This window comes from Lissotriton helveticus, chromosome 3_2 (genome assembly GCF_964261635.1).
Source record: "Lissotriton helveticus chromosome 3_2, aLisHel1.1, whole genome shotgun sequence".
Classification (NCBI taxonomy): Eukaryota; Metazoa; Chordata; class Amphibia; order Caudata; family Salamandridae; genus Lissotriton; species Lissotriton helveticus.
The window spans coordinates 20,820,717-20,845,440 of NC_136062.1; the positions used below are offsets into that span (position 1 = coordinate 20,820,717).

The window sequence follows — 24,724 nt, forward strand, 5'->3', positions numbered from 1 at the left end:
TGTATCATACGGAAGAGAGAAAGCATTATTTTGCCAGACCATCAGTCAACAACATAATAAAATTAACTATGTTGAGTTGGCTTGTGTGTCACAGCTGTGACATCAGGTGTGACACCTACAGTCAGTCCAGACTCTTAGCAAAAACCATTTTGAATTATGTGACATTTCTCGGTTTTCTCACTGCAGGTGTGTGCCTTGTTAGGCCCAGTATGTAAAGTGTGGTTGACTAATAAGTACATTGATAGCTGAATGGGGCCCGGGGGGATTCCGGCGTCAGCCGGTGTCCCCCTGGGATGATTCGCGCGATTGGAACAATCCACCCGCAAGGGATTGTGGGTAGGTCAGGGCTCGCGGGCGGGGGCAGTCAGGGGGCGCGCGCAGAGGCTGAGGAGAGCGGCGCTGCGAGGGATAATACGCAGCTTATATTTTCGAGTGTGTCACGATTTTATTGAACTTTGTTTGGCGCAGTAAGGTTGATTTAACCCTGAATATCGGCGTATTTTGCCGTTTTGGCGATTGTTTGCCGTTTTCGGCGGGATGACGGCAGAAGGCATGCAGGAGGAGGCCCGGAGCAATTTCCTTCTTCATGAGGCACCAGTGGCAGTCTTTTCAGGTGCGCAGAGGCCAAAGAGGATGGCGTCTGATGGTGTCCTGGATGCGGTGGCAGCCTGCAGAACATTCCGGGGACGACAGTCCAGCTCCTCGGTCCCCCCTCATACAGGCAAGTCCAGTGGTCGCAGGGGTAGGGCAGTAAGGAGAAGCCCTGCTGGTAGGCTGGTGTCCAGGAGTTGCCCAGCTGTACCTGCAGCTACTAGGAGGCGTTTGGGGGGGGGGCACAGGTTTCGCAAGTCAACAGGCCTATGAGGCAGTCGAAAGGAAAGGGGGCTGCACATGTCATTGTGGGGGCCCCAGATAAGTTACTTAGTGGGGGGGCGTTTGGCACCCATTTTTCACCCCTCGTGGCTGGTGTCCCCAGTGTGCAGAGTCAGCAGTGGTTGGGGTCCGGTGCCTTGCGTCCGCAGGTTTTGTCAAAGGGGGTTCGGCCCCCTGTGGATTTGGCCCCCCCGGTCCCTGCAGCAGTTTTGGCTGCCCCCCCCGCTGGTGGATTATGCTGTCGATAGCGATGATGAGGAGGAGCTGGAGTTGGTAGACTTTTCATGCAGCAATCAGCCCGCTCTGGGGGATTTCTATGACGAAGAATGCGAGGAAGGCCAGGTGTTGGATTTTACTACTGCGGTGTCTTTCACTCAGAGAGGTACTCAGAGAGCCGGCAGACTGGCAAGGTGGTCGCAGATGCGGCAATATGTTTTGTGTGACTTGACGACCTCTGACAGGGTCCAATTTTCTCCCAGGCCCCAGCCTTCGAGGTCTGGTTCTGGTTTTGCCCTGGTTTCGGATGCTGAGGAACAGTTGCATGGGTCAGCGGATGTAGCGCCTGTAGTTCCTATGTCTGGCACATCTTCTTTTCCTCCACAGGTCTTATTTGAATCGCCTTTGGGGCCGCAGAGCGGTCAATGGGTATGGGTGGAGCACTCTGTCCCTCTGCAGACCGTAGTTGGTGTTCGTGGGCAAGTTCCGGCTGTTCCTTCTGGTAAGTCCGCGGCTTCTGTCACGAGCGGGCGGAGGTTGTCGCAATTTTTGCGAGACACGGCGATGCCTGGTACCTCGGGAGTTTTGAGGTCAGACCAGGTGTTTGCTCCTGCAGAAGTATCTTGTCCAGGCGAATCAGGTGCGGATTTTAGGACAACGGCCAGGTTGAAAGACCTCTTACCTGTGACCAATTGGGAGACATATGATGGGGGAGTTGGGGATGGAGTGAGACCGGGTACCAGCAAGGACAATTTGCAATTGAATATGGACAAGGCTTATCAAGACGATGCGTTAGACGATGTTGTTGAGGATATGGTGGTGAGAAATGTGTTGGAAGGTGAGGAGGGTTCTTTGTTGCAGGTTCGGGGTCGCCCAGCAAAGGGCGGGGTTTCCAATTTAATTTAATTAATTTAATTGCGGGTTTATATAGCGCTAGGAATCGACTCCCGGAGGAGTATCTCCACGCTTCGACCGCTGGGGAACCCGTCCTGGCTCACCCTGAGAGATGGGCCCTGATGGGTATCTCTAAGTTGCGACCAAGCATCCCCGGCGGTCTGGGGGGGCCGTTGTGAAGATGAGGCAAGCTGATGCCCAGAGTTGCCGAGTGTGGTTTCTGACTAGAGTAGGCACCGAGGCGAGAATTATCGAGTCCGCTGACCCTGGTCCACGACCCTGCCGCGTCGGGAATCGAACCCTGGTCCCGGGCCATTCTCTGCTTACGGGTCTGCCGCCTCTAACCAGTGAGCCACACTTCTCCAATAATTGTTCTAGTTTGTTGCAGGAGTCAAGAACGGGCTCCTCGACGGTTCATGAGCGGAATTCGAGTTTTCAGCGGCGAGAGGACCTTCCGGACTTCTCCAAGCGGGCGGCCCAATTAACTTCAGGTGAGCCTTGTTGGTGGGCTGCTTGGTCTGAACCAGCAGTGGGTCCTCAAGTGGGGAGTGGGGGGAGGAGTCGGGTGGGTACGGACAAGTCCACCAATGTCAGAAGGGGGTCTGTTTTGGATTTTCCAAGGGTAATTTCGGGTGGGAGAGATCCCGTCATACCGCCTTCTCGGAGCGACACAGTTATCTCATCTGATGTGTCGGTCTCTAGTGGTGGACGGAAGAAGTTGCCTTATATGGGTTTGGCCATGCCGCTTGGTATACACCTTTCCGACATGACTAGACAGCGTATTTGGAGACACGAATTTGTGGATGTTTTCAAACTGTTGCATAGGGACATTCAAGCTAAAGAGGGTTCCAAGGAGGAGGAGTGGGAGATTGCTCGTAGGCCACGGGTTCCTCGTTCTATTGATAACTGGACTGCTGCATTTTTAATTTATGCTAGTGTGTACTGTGAAAAATGCCAAGACAGGGCAGTGTCCTTATTTAAATATATGGATACAATACGCAAAGCTTATTTGCAGTTTGGAGGTTATGCATGGCTGAACTATGATGAGGAGTTTAGGGCGCGGGTGAGGTTGTTTCACGATAAGCCATGGGGGGAAGTGGATCAGGAACTTTGGCTCCAGTGGATGTCGGTGTCACAGCCTAATGCTACTCTTCACACTGCAAGTGGTTTGCCTATTACCTATCGGCCCTTTCTACAGCTTCCCGCCCACGCAGGGGCGGGTTTGGTGGGGAGGGGACAGCTGCCTCCCTTGGGTGCCTGCTGGAACTTTAACAGAGGATCTTGCATTCGACAGTTTTGTAGGTTTAAACATGAGTGCTCCCAATGTGGTGGAAAGCACGCCGTTACTCAATGTTTTGCCCAACGCCCTTATGGAGGAACAGGGACTCACCAAAGAGGAGGAGGGGGTGCTTTTCCAGCAATTATGCCAAAGGGCTCCTACACCCATTAGGTTACAGGCTTTGTTACCATGGTTGGAGCTTTATACGGATTATGAGGCTGCATCAAAACTATTTTGGGGTTTTTTGGAGGGTTTCAGAATTGGTTACCAAGGGCCACGCTCTTTGCGATGGTCGGACAATCTGAGATCTGCCAAGGAGCTCCCTCATGTTGTTCAGAAGAAGCTGTTGAGTGAGTTACAAGCAGGTAGGATAGCAGGACCTTTTACACATTGTCCTTTGCCCAATTTGATTGTGTCACCGTTGGGGGTGGTGCCCAAGAAAGCGGCGGGTGAGTACAGATTAATCCATCATTTATCATGGCCTGAGGGGCAATCTGTCAATGACTATATTTCCTCTTCTGATTCCAATGTCTCGTACGCGTCTGTTGATGATGCACTCCGGATGGTGAGAGTGGCTGGTGTTGGGGCTGAATTGGCTAAGTGTGATGTGCAGTCCGCTTTTCGTTTGATCCCGATACACCCCACAGATTTTGAGCTTTTGGGAATGTATTTTGATGGCGCCTTCTATGTGGATAGAGTACTTCCCATGGGTTGCTCGATTTCTTGTGCTCTTTTTGAGATATTCAGTACCTTTTTACAATGGTGTTTTGTACAACTCAGTGGTCATCAGTCGGTTTGTCACTATTTGGATGATTTTTTCTTCATTGGCGAGGCACAGTCAGGTCAGTGTGGCAAGGCGATGCAGTCTTTTCAAGGTTTGGCAGAGGTTTTTGGTGTACCGCTGGCTCCTGATAAAACGGAAGGGCCTTGCACACAAATCACCTTTTTGGGGATTGAGATTGATACCTCTGCCATGGTGGCCCGTTTGCCACTTGACAAGCTTTTGGAGATCCGTTCTTTTTTGCTGGAAATCTTGGAAAAGACAAAAATTGAGCTCCGACAGATTCAGCGTCTTTTGGGCTATCTCAATTTTGCTTGTCGGGTGGTGCGTGCAGGGAGGACTTTTTGTCGGAGGCTTGGCATGGCGATGGCTGGGGCCACCCTTCCGCATCATCGCATTCGGCTTTCCAAAGCGGTAAAGGAAGATCTTCAGGTATGGGTGAGATTTTTGGAGGAGTTTAATGGAGTTTCAATCTTTTTTCTGGAAGACGACACGATTTTGGCAGATACAGATTTTCTCAGATGCTTCTGGTGCGAATGGTTTTGGCATTTTTTGGGAAGGGCGTTGGTGTGCGGAGCCTTGGCCGAGCAGTTGGTTGCAGCAAGGTCGCAGCATCGCCTTTTTGGAGTGGTTTCCTTTGGTGGTGGCTATGTTGGTTTGGGGGAAGGAAATGCGTGACAGGTGTGTGTTGTTTCACGTAGACAATTTGGCTGTGGTTCACCTTATCAATAAGCAAAAGGCAAAAGACCTGCGGGTGCTTCAGCTGTTACGACATTTTATGCTTCAGAGTTTGAAGTACAACATTGTTTTCAGGGCCAGGCACATCCCAGGGATCAATAACTCAATAGCGGATGCTTTGTCTCGTTTTAATTGGCAGAAGTTCCGGGAATTGGCGCCAGGAGCGGATCTATGCAAGACTGCCATTCCGCGAGATATCTGGGTCCTGGGGCACTCCGAATAACCGACCTGGTTGAGAACTCTATTGCACCTTCCACCAGACGTAGTTATCGTCAAGCCTGGTTTGAATACTTATCTTTTGCTGATTCTCAAAAAAGTTCGGGGCTAGTTCCTGGGAGCAGATCTTTTATTCTGCAGTTTGTCTTAGGAAGAGGTGTGGCGCCGCGGCCAGGGCGACTGACTCCGGAATCTGGGGATCACGGTTCGATCCCCGGCACCGGCGGCAGATTAGCCCAGCACCATGTGACTCTGGGCAATAGCTTGCTTAATCTTCCCGACGGCCCCCAGCGCCTAGAGACCCTAACGGGTGATTGTGCGCTTTACAAATGTGGATATTTATATTATATTATTACATTTGATAAATAAAGGTCTGTCTCATACTACGATTGCAGGGAAATTGGCTGGGGTTTCCTTTTATGGTCAGTTGTTTTTGGGGCAGGATTTGGTTTCTGATGTTCTCCTGAAGCGAATGTTACAAGGTTTTAAGAAGGAGCGTTTTTGCCCAGCGAGTGTGCGGGAACCAATCACTTTTGACCTGTTATGTGTGTTATTGGGGCATTTGCCTGTTTGTTGCTATGATGCCTGGGAAGTTTCTCGTTTTCGTCTTTGCATGATTTGGTTGTTTTTTGGTGCTTTTAGGGTTTCAGAGTTGCTGGGGCTTAAAGGGCAAACGGGGATATCTTCCGGTGCCATTCAGATTCAAGAAGGTGTTTTACAGATATGGTTAAGCCATTCCAAGACGGATCAAATGGGGAAAGGGACGTTGATTTCTTTACACGCCAGTGGTCGGGAGGGGTGCTGTCCACGTGCGGAGTGGTCCTCTTTGCTTCGCTCGCCTCATTTTCAGGTTGGTCCTATTTTTGTTCACAGGGCAGGGGATAACATTACCAGTTTCCAGTTTTTGTCATTGTTGCGAAAAACATTGTCATTAGCTGGGAAGGACCCTTTGCTTTTTGGGACGCATTCTTTTCGCATTGGGGCAGCGACTGAGGCTTACAACTTGGGTTTTGGTTGGGAAGGTATCCAGAGGATTGGTAGGTGGAAATCGGGGTGCTGTGCTCGTTATGTTTGGTTGTAAGTATATATGCTGTTTTAAGTGCCTTTTCTAACATTCCTTTTTCTGTTTAGGTCGTGTCTACCATTCATTGTCCAGGGCAAAAAACACCACGTGGCTGGTGGGAAATTCTTTTATTAAATGGGCTGCGTTCTTTGCCGAAAAGCAGATCTATGGCAGAGAGCTCGGTCTTCCTAGCAAACGCCATGAACTTTTATGGAATGGACAAGGTGGGATGAAATGGTCTCAATTGTTTCCATTGTTATCGAAGTTATCTTCGGTCAGAGGCATTCCAAATCTCCTTATAATTCATTTAGGTGAAAATGACCTGGTCCAACTCTCTGGTTTGTCCCTCTTGAAACAAATGCAACTTGATTTAGCGGTTCTCACTGAAAATTGGGCAGGTACTAAGTTGGTGTGGACGGAGTTTGTTTATCGGCACCATTGGGTGGGAGCACGGAATCAGGCTGCACTAGAGAAGTCCCGTAGAAAACTGAACAGGGCAATGAAGTGTTACAGCGACCACATGGGTATCAAGGTTTTGTGCCATGCAACCATTTCAGGTAAGGATATGGATCTGTTCCGTCAGGATGGGGTTCATCTCTCTGACTTGGGTGAAGCCTACTATTTGTTGGAGGTGAGGGAGTTTTTGTCTGCTTTCTGGGGTGACAATCTTTGGTGCTCTGCTAAACGTGAGATTTAAGCCTAATGTTTGCTGCCTTTGTTCCGGGGTCGGGTGGTTGGGGACCAGGAAAACTCTTTGGTTTTCCTGGGTGGCGCTTTTTTGGGGGATGGGATGGTCAGGAGCGGGCTCATCCTTCCCTAGGGGGTGGGGGGGGGGGGGAACGAGAAATTGGAAGGAGGAAATAAACTAGGGCATGGTTCTGTTCATTTGGGGAAATTGCTGATGCAAAGTTTTGTGGGGAAGTTTTAAAGGTTTTGATATTTAAAGGTTTTACATAAAAGAATGTTTTAATGTACAAGGTTGCATGGCTATACTGTTTACCTGTCTTAAATAAAGTGACCTTTTATGCTAAAGAAAACTTAGAGAGTGTGGGTTGTTCTTGTTGCGCGATGGGGCCCGGGGGGATTCCGGCGTCAGCCGGTGTCCCCCTGGGATGATTCGCGCGATTGGAACAATCCACGCGCAAGGGATTGTGGGTAGGTCAGGGCTCGCGGGCGGGGGCAGTCAGGAGGCGCGCGCAGAGGCTGAGGAGAGCGGCGCTGCGAGGGATAATACGCAGCTTATATTTTCGAGTCCCACCCTCCCTTCCCTTATTGTAATGATGTTACCATTTGTTATATATTTATTTTGTTGTCACTATAGGACAGGTGACAGTGCCATGGTGTTTGTTATTTGCTGAAGGCGCTTTTTTGGGGGATGGGATGGTCAGGAGCGGGCTCATCCTTCCCTAGGGGGTGGGGGGGGGAACGAGAAATTGGAAGAAGGAAATAAACTAGGGCATGGTTCTGTTCATTTGGGGAAATTGCTGATGCAAAGTTTTGTGGGGAAGTTTTAAAGGTTTTGATATTTAAAGGTTTTACATAAAAGAATGTTTTAATGTACAAGGTTGCATGGCTATACTGTTTACCTGTCTTAAATAAAGTGACCTTTTATGCTAAAGAAAACTTAGAGAGTGTGGGTTGTTCTTGTTGCGCGATGAATGACAAGAATAGCGTTCACTTGGCAGCTGTGCAGAGTCCAGCATTAATTTAGAAAACAGGTTTACCACAAAATCTCCTTCCTCATTAACTATAGTAAACATGTATCTCTAAACAAGTTTCTTACAGAGTTATTGTGAAAAAAAGAGTAAAGCTGAGCCCATTTCTAGTCACTCTTCTGGAAATACACTAAAAATTGAATGAAATGTTGTTCAGCAGTATTCTATAATGGTAAGCAACTGGTGATCAAAGAAGCAACGTGTCTTGTGTTTTAGATTTAGCAAGCACTTGTAGCTTAATAAGCCTTTCACGTAATATTTCACATTGGAAATATTTTGGATACTGACTAAATCAAATATTACACATGACATTTAGCGCAGCTCTGTAATCTAACCTGACATTTGCTTCACCTAATCTCTCTTTAGTTGATAAAATTACACTTTTGAAATGAAATAGGTGAGAAACGTAGCAGTGCAATTCATGATGAGTAAATATTGCTTCAAGAAAATAACAGTTTGCGTCTATCAATACCCACAGAACAGATTGGTTTCACTATGCTTCCCGATGAATAGAGTATTTACTGACAAGAACCTGTTTAAATAAAGAGGCGTGCAGCATTGGTCTTGGGAAAAAACCAGATGGACATATACGTCTGTTATTGCGTTTAAGTGTTCGCAGCTTCTTTAGAGCACTACACATTTCGTGTACACTGCTGTAAGTAAAAAATTTTAAAAAACAGGTGAATGAGATATGCCTTGATAAATCACTCTCTGTAATCACACATAGTGCTACCTACTACAATATAACTGAGTGAGCTGAATGATTGCGGCTTACAAGTGTAGTGTTCTGAATGTCACGAGTTTGAAACCCTTCAAGGCAGACTCATCTTTTTATCCTTCCGAAGTAGGTAAATAATTAGCAATATTGGATGAGGTTACCATCTGTGCTTAGAAACTGCAAAGTGTGGAATGAGAAGGTGACGGAAAAATAGTTATTAGAATAATAAAATCCAATCCATTAATGTAGGAAGATTTGGACAGAGCCTGTGCTTATGAAGCCCTACCCCTTCTCTGTGGTGTGTGAAATATCTCGTGTCTCAGTATAATTATGAATGGGAATGTTTAATATCCCTGGGTTAGAAAAGGACATTACTCACACTAAACAATGCATTAAAATATGCATATTGACGAAATAATAAGAGACAGCCAAGTATATATAGGCAATATAAACTGTTTCGATTTATATTTTAGTTCTGCATTTTTAAAGCAACACTGTCAACAATAAAACATGGAAAAACAAAACAAAAAAAGTAGAAAGAACGATGGAAACAATGTTATTCCTACAACAGTGTGAGAATGATTGTTAATATGATAAAGCTTAACAGAAACGCGACAGAATCACTGCACAAAATTAAAGGGCGATTAACTAACTGTGAGCAGTAACAATACAATGAGACCGACAGCATCACATTGCAAAAGCTTCAGTTGATTTGCAAACATTAACTGAATGTAATGCATCTCCCATTCGACTCAAAATTCATAAACATTCTTCAGATGAGCTCAGGATTAGAGTTTATAGTGCAGACACATTTCGGAACTAATTAGCATGAAGGTTTCCGTCAAACATTATATTCAGCATTGTTTAAACGTACATTGCATGATAAAAATATGTTTATTCCCTTTTCTTTCACAGAATTTACATGTGCAGTAATTGCATTTGTAGTAATTAGTTTCTTTGAAGAAATCCATCATTCACGATACAACTGATGGGTGGTTTACTTCAAATGACCATCAGTATAAACAAATTCCTTAAATTGTTCTTCATCTTGACTGAAATTAATTATGCAAGTTATGAGCTTAAATTATATAAAAAAACATGCAGCATATGTACAAAGGAAGAGTTTTAAAAAATAGCTTCATATACACGAAAATCTACTCCGATACATCGCAAGTTGAAGAATATAAAAGTTTTAATTTCTAGAAAAAGATATCGGAGATTGGCAATGAATTCTGGAAAATTATTTCCAATGGAAAATAGTCTATTTTGATAGAGGTCTGGTCAATAAAAAAAAAGCAAAAATCACCTGTCAAGTAAATGTTGATTGTAAACCGTAGATACTTATGGAGTGCTTTCCCAAATTATGAAAACATTTCACAATAATGTTGGATTGCCGTAAGTATTCCAGAGTCCTTCCAAAAGTTAATATTGTGAAACAGTAAAAAAGAGGACTATGTACAGCACGTTTAAATACTTCCCACATCGCCATGGTGTCCAAGGAAATAGCCTTTCTTTGTTACAAGAAATTCATCAGAGCGCCTGGTTTGAGTCCATTTCTCAAGCCGTAGTCCCCCTTTTATCACTTGCAACACAAGGTTATTTGCCGTCAAGTGCACTCAGGATTGCATTGAAAAATATAAAGATAATTGGGCATCTGTCTTGATTAAACAGCTTCTTGATTAGTTTGAATTCGTGTCATGGCCTCCAGTTTCCGTCTATAAGCATCAGCTTCCTGTTCTTTTTTTAAAAGTTGCTGCCGATACTTGTGTGCTTCTCGGTTAGCTTCATCTAATTGTTTCTGTAAAGATTCTCTCTCCTAAAAACAATTAAGAGATTTCAATCAGCTAAGATTTAGTTACATTTAAAATTTGAGCTACTTTCTAAAGATAAATATGACAGAAATATTTATCAAAGAAATGTGTATCCATCATGCACATCTCAATATCAGGGAAAAAAATCAAAAAAAAAACTATTCAGGTACAACAACAAAAAATACACCATTTACTGGACAGGCAATATACTCTGCTAGATGTTCTCTCAGAAACAACATCTTCAAATTACTTTTATTTACCTGAGAGAACTCCTGAGTATTCACAATATAGATTTCTGACCCAGAAGTTTCTGGAATCTGGCAGATCAAAGAAAAAGTTACAAAAGAAACAGGCTTTAACGATCTTAACCTTCAGGACTGATTAATTTTTTCTGCAAATGGAAGTATGCACAACACATTTTCATAGTTTAATAATACATCACCAATTGCATGAAATTCCCTTTAATACCACTTGCGTTAGTTACACAAAATATCTATGCACTATGGAACATTTAATGAGAAAACAGAGATGAAAAACAGCCAAAAAACTGCACAACGACGTTCCTATTGTTTGTAGTTAAAATCTAATTATTGGAAATTCGAGTTAAAGTGCATTGTACATATTGCTATTCTTTACCAGTCTTTGTAATCATACTGGCCGAACCTCCATCAAGCAAAATATATTGAAATAAATAAAAAACACACACATTAGCGAAGTTGTGCAAAAATAACAAACACTGGCATTCATTTAAATGAATGCCATTCACACTGAGAATATTTACATTTACAGCGTTCTGACAGACGAAAAATACACATACAGTGCCTTCTTTCATAAAAATGTAGCATATAATATATTTAGGGAAAATACTTCACAACGAAATACAGTAACTAGGACACTAATGAATTTAATATTTAAACAACATGCAGCATGATGCAATCTGAGAGCACTAGGAAACGGAAGTGATCATCTAGTGTTGGAGTCTGCAAAGGACACAAGATGGCCAACCATGCCCAGACAATATTAATCTCCCATAGCTGTCACACGATATAAGGGAAAAGCCATAGGACCTTGCTGAACCCGGACCCTCTGTGTAGGGTCACCACCAAACTTTTGTTGTCACCCCTCCTACTTTTACTGAATTTGTTATTGTTGGCCTTAGGACTTGTGAACTTTACCACTGCTGACCAGAGGTAAAGTGATTGGGCTCCCTCCTTAAAACACAGAAAATTGGCTTACACCTTGTGGCATATTTAATTTACTTATACGTCCCTAGTAAAGTGGTATACCATATACCCAAGGCTGGTAAATTAAATGCTACTAGTGGGCCTGCAGCACTTATTTTGCAACCGTCTTAAGTACAACTCGACTTGGCAAAATGACCCCCTTTCCGAATCTAAAACAACCTTTTTTTTTCCCGATAGGAGCCACCCCTAAAGTAGGCCCCAAACAGCCCATAGGCAGAGTGGATTGAAGTTAAAAAGTTGGACATGTAATTTCAAGTTTTACATGTCAGGGTAGTGAAAAATGTGCTTAGCTTGGATTGGGAGCAAGTAGAAAAGTTATATTTGGTGTCACAGAAATTGTAATTTAAAATCCTCTTTAATGGTAAAGTCAAACTTTAAGTCACAATTTTGAAAACGCCACAATTAGAAAGTTAAAAGAAGAACAAATGATGGACAGAAAGCTGAACAATGCAAACAAGCCCGTCACACAGATCTGGGTTTAATCCATTGTTCTTTTGCTCACCACGCAACCCTAGTTGGTCCCAGCCATAAGAAAATCAGTCTTGCCCCCCTCTTTATGGGAACAGTCCAGCCCAAACCACCAAGCCAGGGCCTCCCTAGACCGTAAACAAGCACCCAGCGACCAGTTTCACAGTATCACCCCTCATCAGCCAGGCTAGCTTGAATCCAGTGGCGCAGTGAGCACGGAATGGCATGGGGAGCATTTTCCTACCCTATTTTGCGCATACAGTCTATTCCTGGGTCAAATGACTGGATGTAGTTGGCTTTTATATATTCCTCCCAAACAGCCACAAAATAGAGGGATTAGGCGTGCCTGGATGAGCCATCACAGGCAGGATGTGGGGCGGGGCAGAGCCGGGCACAGCCCCACTTGCAAGTCGAAAGGGTGTGTCCTGCCTTCACACAAAACTTCACACTAGTCCATTGTGCTTGCAGTAAGGCAAAAGCAAGGGCAGGGAGGAGGGAAATTCCAAACACCTTTATTCTCCTACTTCAAAGGGGGCATCAGGTATAAAAAAAGGACCTTCAGATCCACTCTTCAGTACACTCCTGGACATGTGGATACTACAGAAGAAGGACGTCCTGCTGCAAAGCTGCTTGAGGCCTGCCCTGTTTGCTGAGATGGAAGACTTGACCTGCTCTCTTCATTCCAGGCTGAAGTGACTCCAAGGGTCAGCTGATTGCCCTTCTGTTCTAAGCTATGATGACACAACAAGCCCCAGAGGCCCTATTGTAATTGCCCAACTGACCAACTCTAACTGGACCAGCCTGAGCCTTGCAGGCCTCCGATGGAGTGAGTTCTTGATCCCCAAGAGGTGCCTCCCAGGTCCTAGACCTGTGGTCTGGCATCAGTTAATCTCCTCCATCAATAAAAGGAGAGATCCTGGAGTTTTGATCTCTTCGAAACCAGGAGCGGTCCTGATCGGGCCAAGCTCTTGCCAACACGCAGACCGCCAATGCGAAGCTACGGTGGACCCGACTCTCTGTGCTGGAGCAACCACAAGCAGCGCGAGATCTGCACCTTGCGCTACAGAACCGGCGGCCCATGGTGACTGACAATGCAAATCTCCAGCAACAACCTTCTGCAACGTCAGACAGGATCTTTGAGCGATACCAATGACTGTACAAGACACCTGGCCTGCTCTTCGCTCTACAGCGACAACAGTCTGCGACACTCTCTCTGCAGCCTCCTCCACCACGAACGGTACTCTTTGCGCTGGACTTTAGAAGGTATCTTTTTCAGCAGGACTAACCTGTTCCCTGTATCCGATCTGTACTTCATTGGGGTTGGACTGAAGGATTGTTACTTACCTGTAATGCTAGTTCTCTTCCAGGGGTATCCTCATCAAAGTCATAAGCACTAGAATATTCCCCCACCCATGCGCGGGACCCCGGAAACACAATCATATATGTGCCCCACATATATGTAGGTATGTATCTCTCTCTCTCTCTCTCTCTCTCTCTCTCTCTCTCTCTCTATATATATATATATATATATATATATATATATATATATATATATATATATATATATTCACCAACTTTCCCCGCAATGGGAAAAAACAGCTCGCACAACCTGCTACAGTATTTGCAATCTTCTTTATTTCTGTTAGTTACAGGGCATGTAGCGCATTAGATCTACGCGTTTCGGTGCCTCACCACCTTGCTCACGATCGTGAGCAAGGTGGTGAGACACCGAAACGCGTAGATCTAATGCGCTACATGCCCTGTAACTAACAGAAATAAAGAAGATTGCAAATACTGTAGCAGGTTGTGCAAGCAGTTTTTTCCCATTGCGGGGAAAGTTGGTGAATGTTAAGCGGCGTGGGTTCAGCCGCAGGATAACGCACACACGTGAGCGCTGCAGAGTCCCGAATTGTGAACCAACGTGGAGGTGATATATATATATATATAATATATATATGTATCTCTCTCTATATATATATATATATATATATATATATATATATATATATATATATATATATATATACACACATATCAAAAGCAATTTTTCCGCTAAGCGAAAGTTTGAAGAAGGCACACACTCGTCTTGGTTTAGGTGGTAGGCGGTTTTATTTAAATAGTTATTGCCATGCTATATATATATATATATATATATATATATATATATATATATATTTCAAAACAGAGTTACCCCAATGATGGTGCCCACACGGGTGAGTATTCCTGTATTCTTTTATTGAAGACTGTAGCATGAAACGGAGTAAAGGCCAACAGCAAAAGTCCTTAGCCGACGTGTTTCGGGCCCCTGCCCTTAGTCATGGCTCATTTCGACAGCTTTGCAATCACCATTAGTGTGCGCTTGATAAATCCAGTACCTGCCTCAGTGGGCGTGGCTGCTCCCACGGCCCTCTGGTAATTGTAGTGCAACCACTTATACTTCTCTCGTGAGTTGGCGTGCAGGCTGACTGAAATTAATAAAATACCCCAGTGGTTGCTGTGATTTAAAAAGCTTCCGCTTCGCTGTAATCACCAGCTCAGTTTCATGCTGCAGTCTTCAATAAAAGAATATAGGAATACTCACCCATGTGGGCACCATCATTGGGGTAACTCTGTTTTGAAATGTTTGAGTGGCTTGCCCAGCCGCGATGGAAGCCCTGCTGTATACTAGGGACCCGGGTGTTGCCGCAGCGGTACACCAGTTACGGGACAGGTGCTGTGCTGGAGACTGGACTGAAGTTTTTTGCTACAAACATCTATATATATATATATATATATATATATATATATATATATATATATATATATATATATATATATATATATATATATATATATATATATATATATATATATATATATATATATATATATATATATATATATATATATATATATATATACACATATATATACACATATATATATATATATATATATATATATACACATATATATATATATATATATATATATATATATATATACATATACATATACATATATATATATATGCACACAATTCTCCCTGAACAGGAAGATAAACGGGACGAACTCGCGTATTTAAAGATATTTTGCTATTTTTATTTAATTTTTAGCCTTCAGATTGTCTTTTTCTGCAATTATGCTATCTGAAGGCTAAAAATTCAATAAAAATAGCAAAATATCTTTAAATACGCAAGTTCGTCCCGTTTATCTTCCTGTTCAGGGAGCATTGTGTGCAGATTGGAAGCGGCGTGGTTCAGCCGCAGGGATTACGAACCGAGCGTTGCAGTTCCCGGACACAGAGAACCAAAGGAAGGAGATATATATATATATATATTCACTGAAAAAACCATAGGTTATAGACCATATATAGTTAGGAATTAGCATTTACAAAACCTTGAAAATTCACTGAAAAAACCATAGGTTATAGACCATATATAGTTAGGAATTAGCATTTAAAAAACCTTATTTTACTCACACAAAACCATTGAAATTCCATATATAGTTAGTTGCACTAACTATATATTGCGCACCCGCAATCCACTGCTGATGATGTCACATATTACATCATTCATGACATGGTCAGTGACATCACTGATGACAACATCCAGTGACTATGTTTCTGTAAAGTTAAAATATGTCTTACATATTGAAGAATGAGTGGATGTATAAGTGTCTGGACGAAGGATTTAGTAGGTGCATGACTGAATGTATGAGTGAGTGATTAAATGTGTCTCACTGAGTGCATGGGTTAGTGACTAAACTGTCTTAATTTGTGCATCATTATGTCTGTTGTTCTGTAAACTGCTGCATGTGTTGATCAGTAGCTATATGAGTAACTATATGGGTTATTGATTGATTGCCCAAGTATTTGCATGGGAGACTGAGTGTGTGTGTGGCTGGATGGGAGGTGTGTGACTCTGTACAGATCAATGTGTACTTGTATCAATGATTGTATAAGAGAGTAAGTATGTGTTAGTATATGGTTGAAAACGTAAGGTGCTCTATGTTTAACTGTATAGAGTAGAAAATGGAAGTGTGATTGATTCTTTACAGGACTGACTAGGTGTGTGAGTAACTCCATGGATGAGTGGCAGAGTGTGAGTGTCTGTATAGGTGTATGAGTGCATATGATTGTGTTGTAAACATGAGTGATTGTATGTATGAATGATTGTATGGGTGAATGAGTGAATGTGTGTGTAGACGTAGGAATCAGTGAGTACGTATGTAGTAACTAGTATTGGTGTGTCAATGGTTTCAAAAATTATACTCTGTTTTTAACACTGGGTGAAACAGAGGTTATATTAAAATGTGAGGAGATGCATTGTATTGTCACATGAATGATATCATCAGTGATGTGGTCATTGATGTCAAATGAGATGTCATCAGTGATGTCATTTGAGATGTCATCAGTGATGTCATCAGTGATGTCACTGACCATGTCATGAATGATGTAATATGTGACATCATCAGCAGTGGATTGCGGGTGCGCAATATATAGTTAGTGCAACTAACTATATATGGAATTTCAATGGTTTTGTGTGAGTAAAATAAGGTTTTTTAAATGCTAATTCCTAACTATATATGGTCTATAACCTATGGTTTTTTCAGTGAATTTTCAAGGTTTTGTAAATGCTAATTCCTAACTATATATGGTCTATAACCTATGGTTTTTTCAGTGAATTTCAATGGTTTTTTAATAGCAAATATCATAAGCTGTCGAATGTCAAGTACGTGGTAAGAATTTTTTTTTTCGTGTTTATGCACACTGATCTGCTTTGATTGCTGCCCCCCACCCCTCATTTCTATTAGGAGTACTCTCTCTTTGCAGATAGTGAAGGGTAGTTAACGCAGCCCTTTCCCCCTTTGTAATCCGTCGTGCCTGCTTCTCTCTCCATTTGATTGATTGTTCTCTTTGGTTCATTCTCTATTTACAAACAAGCACAGAGTCGCAATACTCTGTTTAGTCTTTGCAGATAGCGAAAAATCGTGTAAAAAAACAAAAGGAATCGAGCAAAATCAGTAGGCCACTAATGGGATCTCTTTTGACCTCGCTAAAATAGAAACATTAGGAACAACCTGTTGAAAATAGCAATGCGTATGTATATAAGCGGCGTTCATTTGTGTTCACAGTACCCCTTGTTGATTGTTTCAATCGAGCATTGAATTGTTCGAAGTTAATTCTCTTAACGATCTTCTCTACCTGCAAACGAGGAAGAATAGGAATATTCTATCTCCCTTTGCAGATAGTGAAGGGTAGGTAACGCAAGCCTTTAACACGTCGTACCTATTTCATTCCTCATTGATTGATTGATTGTCCGAACATTGACTGTTTGGGAATTAGTTCTTTTTGGAGGTATTCCCTGTTTGCAAATAAACGTAGGAAAATCTTTGCAAGTAGTGAAAGGGTACGTAATGCGGACCGTTCTCCCCCGTTGTAATCTGTCATGCCTATCTACTCCCCACTGATTGATGCACCTTTTTCACCCGGACCATTTACTAGAGATACGTCATCTGGCCCGACCAGAGAGCACCCCTAGTGAAAAGGACATATGCAATAATAACGAAGTGATCACTGTATCCTGTTAACAGAAACTTTACCATGAAACAACCTGGAAAGAAAAAAATAGGAAAACGAAAATCAGTAGGCCACTGATGAACATGAACTTTTATTAAACAACGAACAAAGAAACGATAACATAACGTAATGATAAAACCTATTAATGTCCTAGAAACAAGAAAACGTTAAAATATGCCAGTGGTGAGAGACCAGAAAAACAGTAAGAGAAACCAAATCACCCCTCGCTGTCCCACCGCCTGCCACGCCAAAAAAATCGATAGACTAGGGAAAATGCAAGTCAGTAGAACATCCACCCCCACTCTGGAAACTTCCAAGGTGGGGCAGGGTTCCGGCTACGCCCAGCCGGGAGCAGCCCATATAAGGCAGGTCCTGCTGCCACGCCTCGGCCAGGAGATCCTAACGTAGGGTGTAGCCGGAGGAGAGGCCGAGACCAGCGGGACCCGGCCAGGGGATTGCCTTTACAACGCTGAACAGTTGCAGGGGGGGGGAATGTCTCCTCGACCCTCCCCTCTCTCTCCCAGTCCGGCCGCGGTGGCCCTTGAGAGTTGCAGGTAGTCCCGCCACATGCTCTTCCGGTCCGACCACCAACGGTCGGGGGGCCGAGGCCGACGGGATCCGGCTGCAGCCGATAAACCAAGAAACCCGTTCATGGGGCCAGAGCCAGGGGCGTCCGGCCGACATCCACCGGAAGCCCGGCCCGAAGACGGACGGGACACTTCTTTCTTTTATAATGGCTGCGACAACACTGGAGGGGGATGTCTTGCACATGCCTCCGACCCCCCCCTCGTCCTCATCGCCTGGTCCGGCCATAACAAATCTCAAGCGAGACGCCGTGGGGTGCACTGGGAGGGAGAGACGGTGCGAACAGGCCTCTCCCGCCTCCCCAGGTGGAGGCTTCCCAGCTGCACCCTCAGCGCTCCAGGCGGTGGCATCCTAACAACTACAGTGCTGCACAGTTTCGGAACGACCTAGATAACGGTTCTTCCACTGTGGCCATGCTGCAACGTCTCGCCCGGCAGGGTGGAGCCCGTCCGCTCATGTGACCCCGCGATCGCCGGTAGCTGCCGAACTCTCAAAATGGCTGTCGACCTGGCAAGAGCGGGCCCAACATAAAGAAATGGCCCGGTCACTGGTTGACTCCACCACCGTAGTCCTCCACGACCTTGAAGATTCTAGAGGAGCCGCGGGAGTCTCCGACCCCCGATGGGGAATGACTGCCATGATCGCCCGTGGAGTGACGAAACTGTATCCGCGGGACGTCGGCGCTCCCATGCTGGCGCCAGCCTCACTTTGAATTACTACAATCCTGCAGACCTCACTTCCGGTGAAAGCACAGTGTGACCCGGTAGGAAAAATTATTGCACCCCCTCCCCTTTTTGACTGATAGTTCAAACCACCGATCCTTTCCTTTGCCCTTTTAACGGAACTTTGGACTGCCTCCCCCTCTTTTACATTTTCTAGAGAAAACAAAACATTAACCACTACATTAGCATAGCAGTTGACACCAGAACTGTTTTCAAATTGAAACCAACAACATCTTCAACAGAATCCTTTTTGTTTCTGCTGTGACCCTGCTACAGCACAGGCATTGTCCCCAGCAGTAATTCTGCAATGCCGGTAAGAATAGCTGTGGTGCCTACTGGACTCACTCACCCCCGCGGCGCCCCACGCCGTTTTTTGCTGGGCGGCAACTTACTAGACATCACTTTCGTGCCATCTAGATTTCAGCGCGTTCTGCTGCCTTGGAACTATTCGCACAACAGACCGCTACTGACAAGAATATTTCATTATTGGTGCTGTCAATTTCAATAAATCTATTGGATAATTAAAAAGAAATTGCCACGGTCTCTTCGTTGTTTAAATGTTTTTACTGTTTTTGTTTTGTTGTATATATTTATATGTTATTAAAGTTTTATATTCCTACTACTTTGTTGGAGTGCTATATATTTTTAATGTGACACATAATTGTAAAAACTTTGATGTACAAAGAGTCATTCCTGGAATCTTCCGCTTCAGGCTCGGTCCCCTCCCCAATCACAATACAGGATGGTTTTCAGATAGTAGGAACGCGTGTGCTGTGACGGATCACATCGGGTGTGGGCCTTGATCTACTATAACTCCTTTGAAGAGGGGTGATTCTTTACAGCTGGGGCCATAAACTACATCTGCAGGGCTAGCTGATAGCCTAGGACCGGCCTGGACATTCGGACACAGAGGAAGAGGAGTGTCAGAGGGTGCGGTAGTGAATAGGGCGAAAGGGAGGTGTCGGGCGGGCACAGAGTGTGATTCTCAGGGAAGAGCAGCGCAGATGGGGGAAGGTTTATTGCCCATGCATAAGACAGAGAGCGGTGGTGACCAGTGCCTGGGGGAGATGCTTACGAGGGTGAGGAGCCATGCTACGAATCGACAGCGTGCAGAGAGTGGGTCTGGTCAAGACATCTAAAATGGCTGCCGTGCACGACAAAAGTGTGGCATTTCAAAAAAGGCAAGATGGCGCAGACAATGTTTTTCAACACTTCCTCATTTCCTTCGAATCGAACGTTAACAGACGTTGGGGCATATTACCAAAGTTACGCGATATTTATCGCTAACGATGCTTACCAACCAATTTTTTACCACTAAGCATCGTCAGAAATTATCGAAGATAAACCTTACTATTATCAAGGTTTATCGCAAATGCGATAATAAACGGCCGCAATGCATGAATATCGCTAAAAACTCAGCGATATTCATGCATTACCGAGCTAATACTCTTAGCCATGTTATCCACCTCCCATTGGATAACATGGCTAAGAACTGCTCAGGGCAGGTGTTACTTTTTGGAGATATTCGCGCTTAGCGCGAATATCTCCAAAAGTTGGTAATAGGAGATAGATATCTTGCATGTTGTAATGCAAGTTATTGTGGTATATGGAACTCATACCATAATCTCTCAGGAAAGCAGAAACTGATCCTTTTGGGACCGCCTAAAAAGGCCTAGGGGGTGAGGAGTACTCTACTTTGCCCCCTTTTCACGTTCCGAACTATTTTATTTTACTCTCTTCTGTAATTACACAAAATAGCAGCGATAAGATGCATCGGAGACACACAGTGAGAGAAAGGAGGCCGGAGATGAAGAAGAGATGTCAAATACACATTGGAGATAATATAGTGGCAGAAGGGAAGTAAATATGAGTAAACTTACCATGTAACATAAAAATGTTGCACTCTATACTATAAGTCTCATTTTATACTACAATCACTTCGCTACAACCTCATAAATTAAAAATAAAAATAAATAATGTCTCAAACAATTTTTGATTTCTAAATATAAATTTATTCTTCAGAATTTTCTAAATTTGAAACAACTAGTAACATGTCCTCATCAGTAATTTCCTCTTCAATCATCTCATCTGGAATCTCCTCATTAAAAGTCTGCAATGATGATTCTTGTAACTCTATGGTCTCCAAACACTCGATAAATTCGCCATCAAGAGATTGATCAAAAAAATCATTCAAGTCATCTCCTCCTTCTGACAATATTTCATTATTGGTGCTGTCCATTTCAATCAATGTAGTGGAATCATTCAAGTCATCTCCTCGTGACAATATTTCATTATTGGTGCTCTCAATTTCAATCAATGTAGTGGAATCATTCAAGTCATCTCCTCCTTGTGACAATATTTCATTATTGGTGCTGTCCATTTCAATCAATCTAATGGAATCATACAAGCCATCTCCTCCTTGTGACAATATTTCATTATTGGTGCTCTCAATTTCAATCAATGTAGTGGAATCATTCAAGTCATCTCCTTGTGACAATATTTCATTCTTGGTGCTGTCCATTTCAATCAATCTAATGGAATCATACAAGTCATGTCCTCCTTGTGACAATATTTCATTATTGGTGCTCTCAATTTCAATCAATGTAGTGGACAATTCAAAAGAAATTGCCACGGTCTCTTCATTGTGAGCCATTTTATTTTGAAATTGCTTGCTGTAAATTGCAGAAAAAAATAATCACTTTCATTTATCGTTTTTAGTAATACATAATATAAAACTAACTTCATCAAGTATTTAGTATAACAGAAGGACTGCAAATAAATAACAGAAAACATTTTTCAAATTATCTTCAAGTGTACAACATAGTTCCCCTTACAAATTAACAACTCACCTTTTTAAAAGTAGCAGAAGTGTTAGTACTGTGTAAATCAAACACCAGAAATTCACCACCAAAAATTCCTCACAAATGTACCTCAGACAGTAGTATCACAAAATGGCTGTGGTTTCCTCTCATTTGACATATATACATAACCAATTAACTTTCATCACACACAAATACAAAACCAAAGTAACATTTTAATTGGTTCTAAATTTCAACACTTTCAAATGTGTTTTCCCCATGCAATTTTCCATAGGACATTTACATACGTCTACAGCCTGAATGGCTGAACGGAATTACACCAAACTTGGCAAAATGGTACATCAAACCTAAGAGGTCAGGAAGGATCTACTATGCCCCCTTATGGTCATTTCCCCCTTCGCTTTGGCCTCCTCTTGTCTCTCAATCCTACCGAGGGACAAGATGGCGGCCGCTACGGACTGTTTGGAATGTTGACAGACGCCGGAGAACCAATCAGCTTCGCAAAGCTCCGTAACGCGAAAAGTACGCGAAGCGGAGCGCTGTTACAGATATATATCTTTTTTTCAACGTTAATTTCTCAAAATCCACTGGAGCACATATATTGAGACCTAGCAAAGGCACATCGGGCTACCAGTCCCTAATATTTTGCCAAGTTTCGTGCAAATCCATTCAGCCGTTCGATTATTATTATTTTGTTTTTTTTTTGCCCCGCGAGGCCCTTTTAAAACCTCCACATCAAACCTAGGGGGTCAGCGAGGATCTACTATGCCCCCTTATAGTTATTTCCCCCTTTGTTTTGACCTCCTCTTGTCTCTCGATCCTACCGAGAGACAAGATGGCGGCCGCTACGGACTGTTTGGAATGTTGACAGACGCCGGAGAACCAATCAGCTTCGCTTCACAAAGCTCCGTTGCGCGAAAAGTCCGCGAACCAGAGCGCTAACCGGTCCGCTGTTACAGATATATATCTTTTTTTAAACGTTAATTTCTCAAAATCCACTGGAGCACATATATTGAGACCTACAAAAGGCACATCGGGCTACCAGTCCCTACAATTTTGCCAAGTTTCGTGCAAATCCATTCAGCCGTTCGGGCTAAAAGTGAGGCCAACCGCCCTATGGAAAACTCAATGTTAAAAACACGTTTTGGGACCCCCCTTTTTTCTCGGCCCCCACTGGACGAACCCCCCCCAAATTTTCAAGGGCTGCTCAGAAACAAAATGTGCCATTTTCCTGAAAATTTCAGCCGATTCCGTCCACAAACGCCAAAGTTATTAGACATAGAATTTTCAAAAAACCCATAGAGAAAAAATCCTAACTATATATACCTACTGGCGACCGCCAGTAGGTAATGTATATATATATATATATATATATATATATATATATATGTGTATATATATATATATATATATATATATATATATATATATATATATATATATCATTTCACAAAGTGATCCAGCAGAACATGAGAGCGCTCAACAGCGTGTGCTGCGCTCAGGGGTCGGATCCAGACCCATATATTAATTTTTTGCGCAAAAGGAGCTGCACAACCAGGATATATTTCAAAAGCTTTTTATTAGAGCTTCACCCCACCAACGCGTTTCAAAGCCTGTTGAGGCTGAAACGCGTTGGTGGGGTGAAGCTCTAATAAAAAGCTTTTGAAATATATCCTGGTTGTGCAGCTCCTTTTGCGCAAAAAAAATAAATAAATATATATATATATATATATATATATATATATATATATATATATATATATATATATATATATAATAAAAAAGAAAATGCAGCCTTATACACACTAGAGCTGAATAATGATGTAAGGACTTCCCATTATATCATAAAGAATACATTAGAAACAGGGAATAACAACAGCAGAACATGTTTAAAAACTGTTTTAATGCTTAGCACACACTCTCAGATAGAACTGAAAGCATTCACAGCTCCCAGGCTGCATTGCAGAAACATAGCCGAAAAAAGCTGAAAAGCTAACCCATAGCAACATAGCAATAAACTGGCACCGTGCCTTTAAGGCAGTCATGACCCCCAGCTTCCCATCACGCCTCAGTGGTGACAGTTAGGTCAGTTGTTCTTTGCGGTGACTCAAAAGCCATAACACAAAGAGTTGACATTACCTTTAAAAGTACAATAATCCTTTGCCCGGGGAGGCGGGAGGGGTGCTTATGACTTTGATGAGGATACCCCTGGAAGAGAACTAGGATTACAGGTAAGTAACTTATCCTTCTCTTCCAGGGGATCCTCATCAATAGTCATAAGCACTAGAATAGAATAGCGAGCCTCACCTCATCCCCCTGCGGGCAAAGGAAACAGAACGGTAAATTAACCAACCAGATCAGATAACTAAGCTCAGATAGATACATTACTATCCAAATAGATTCCTCAAGGAGGCCTGGCCTACTTGAGTATCCGCCCTGGAATCGAATTCTAGACAATAATGCCTTGTGAAAGTGTGAACCGATATCCAGGTTGCTGCCATTGGAACATCATGCAAGAAAGCTACTGTGGCCGACTTTCCCCTAGTGGAGGGTGCTTTAGGAGACAACAAAAGGGGTTTATTTGCCAACTTTATACAGGACACTATCCATCTTGGAATGGATCTCTTGGAGGCTGGAAAGCCTGTTCTTATGGTACCATAAATAAAAAAATAATTGATCCGATTTCCTTATACCCTTCGTATCCTCCAAATAGAATTTGAGCAATCTTTTAAGGTCTAAGGAGTGGAGAAACCTCTCCGCAGGAGGTGCGGGATTTGGAAAAAAGGACAGTAGGGAGATTGACTCATTCATATGGAAATCAGTTATAACCTTTGGCAAAAAAGCAGGGTGAGCCCTTAACACTACCCTGTTGTGGTGAAACACAGTATATGGCTCTTTGGCACAAAGCGCTTGGATCTCACTTACTCTGCGCGCTGACGTTATTGCCACCAGGAAAGCGGTCTTCCATGACAGGTGCTGCAATGTGGCTTTATGAATGGGCTCAAAAGGAGGACCCATCAAT

At 43.3% G+C, this 24,724-nt stretch overlaps 1 protein-coding gene across 3 annotated transcripts in view; it reads right to left on the reverse strand.

Moving 5' to 3' along the window:
* Positions 1–24,724, reverse strand: part of GABPB1 (GA binding protein transcription factor subunit beta 1) — a 634,768-nt gene that overhangs the window by 82,991 nt on the left and 527,053 nt on the right. Inside the window, exons 10-11 of one of the 3 annotated variants that reach the window (XM_078684754.1) lie at positions 10,565–10,621; positions 8,931–10,309 (exon numbers count right to left, since the gene is read on the reverse strand). The exons of 1 other annotated variant lie outside the window; for it this stretch is intronic. In XM_078684754.1, the coding sequence (XP_078540880.1) occupies positions 10,157–10,309; positions 10,565–10,621 (210 nt within the window). In that variant the 3' untranslated portion in view covers positions 8,931–10,156. Of the gene's footprint in view, positions 1–8,930; positions 10,310–10,564; positions 10,622–24,724 lie in introns of those variants that run through there. One more of the 3 variants, XM_078684755.1, reaches the window with a different exon arrangement.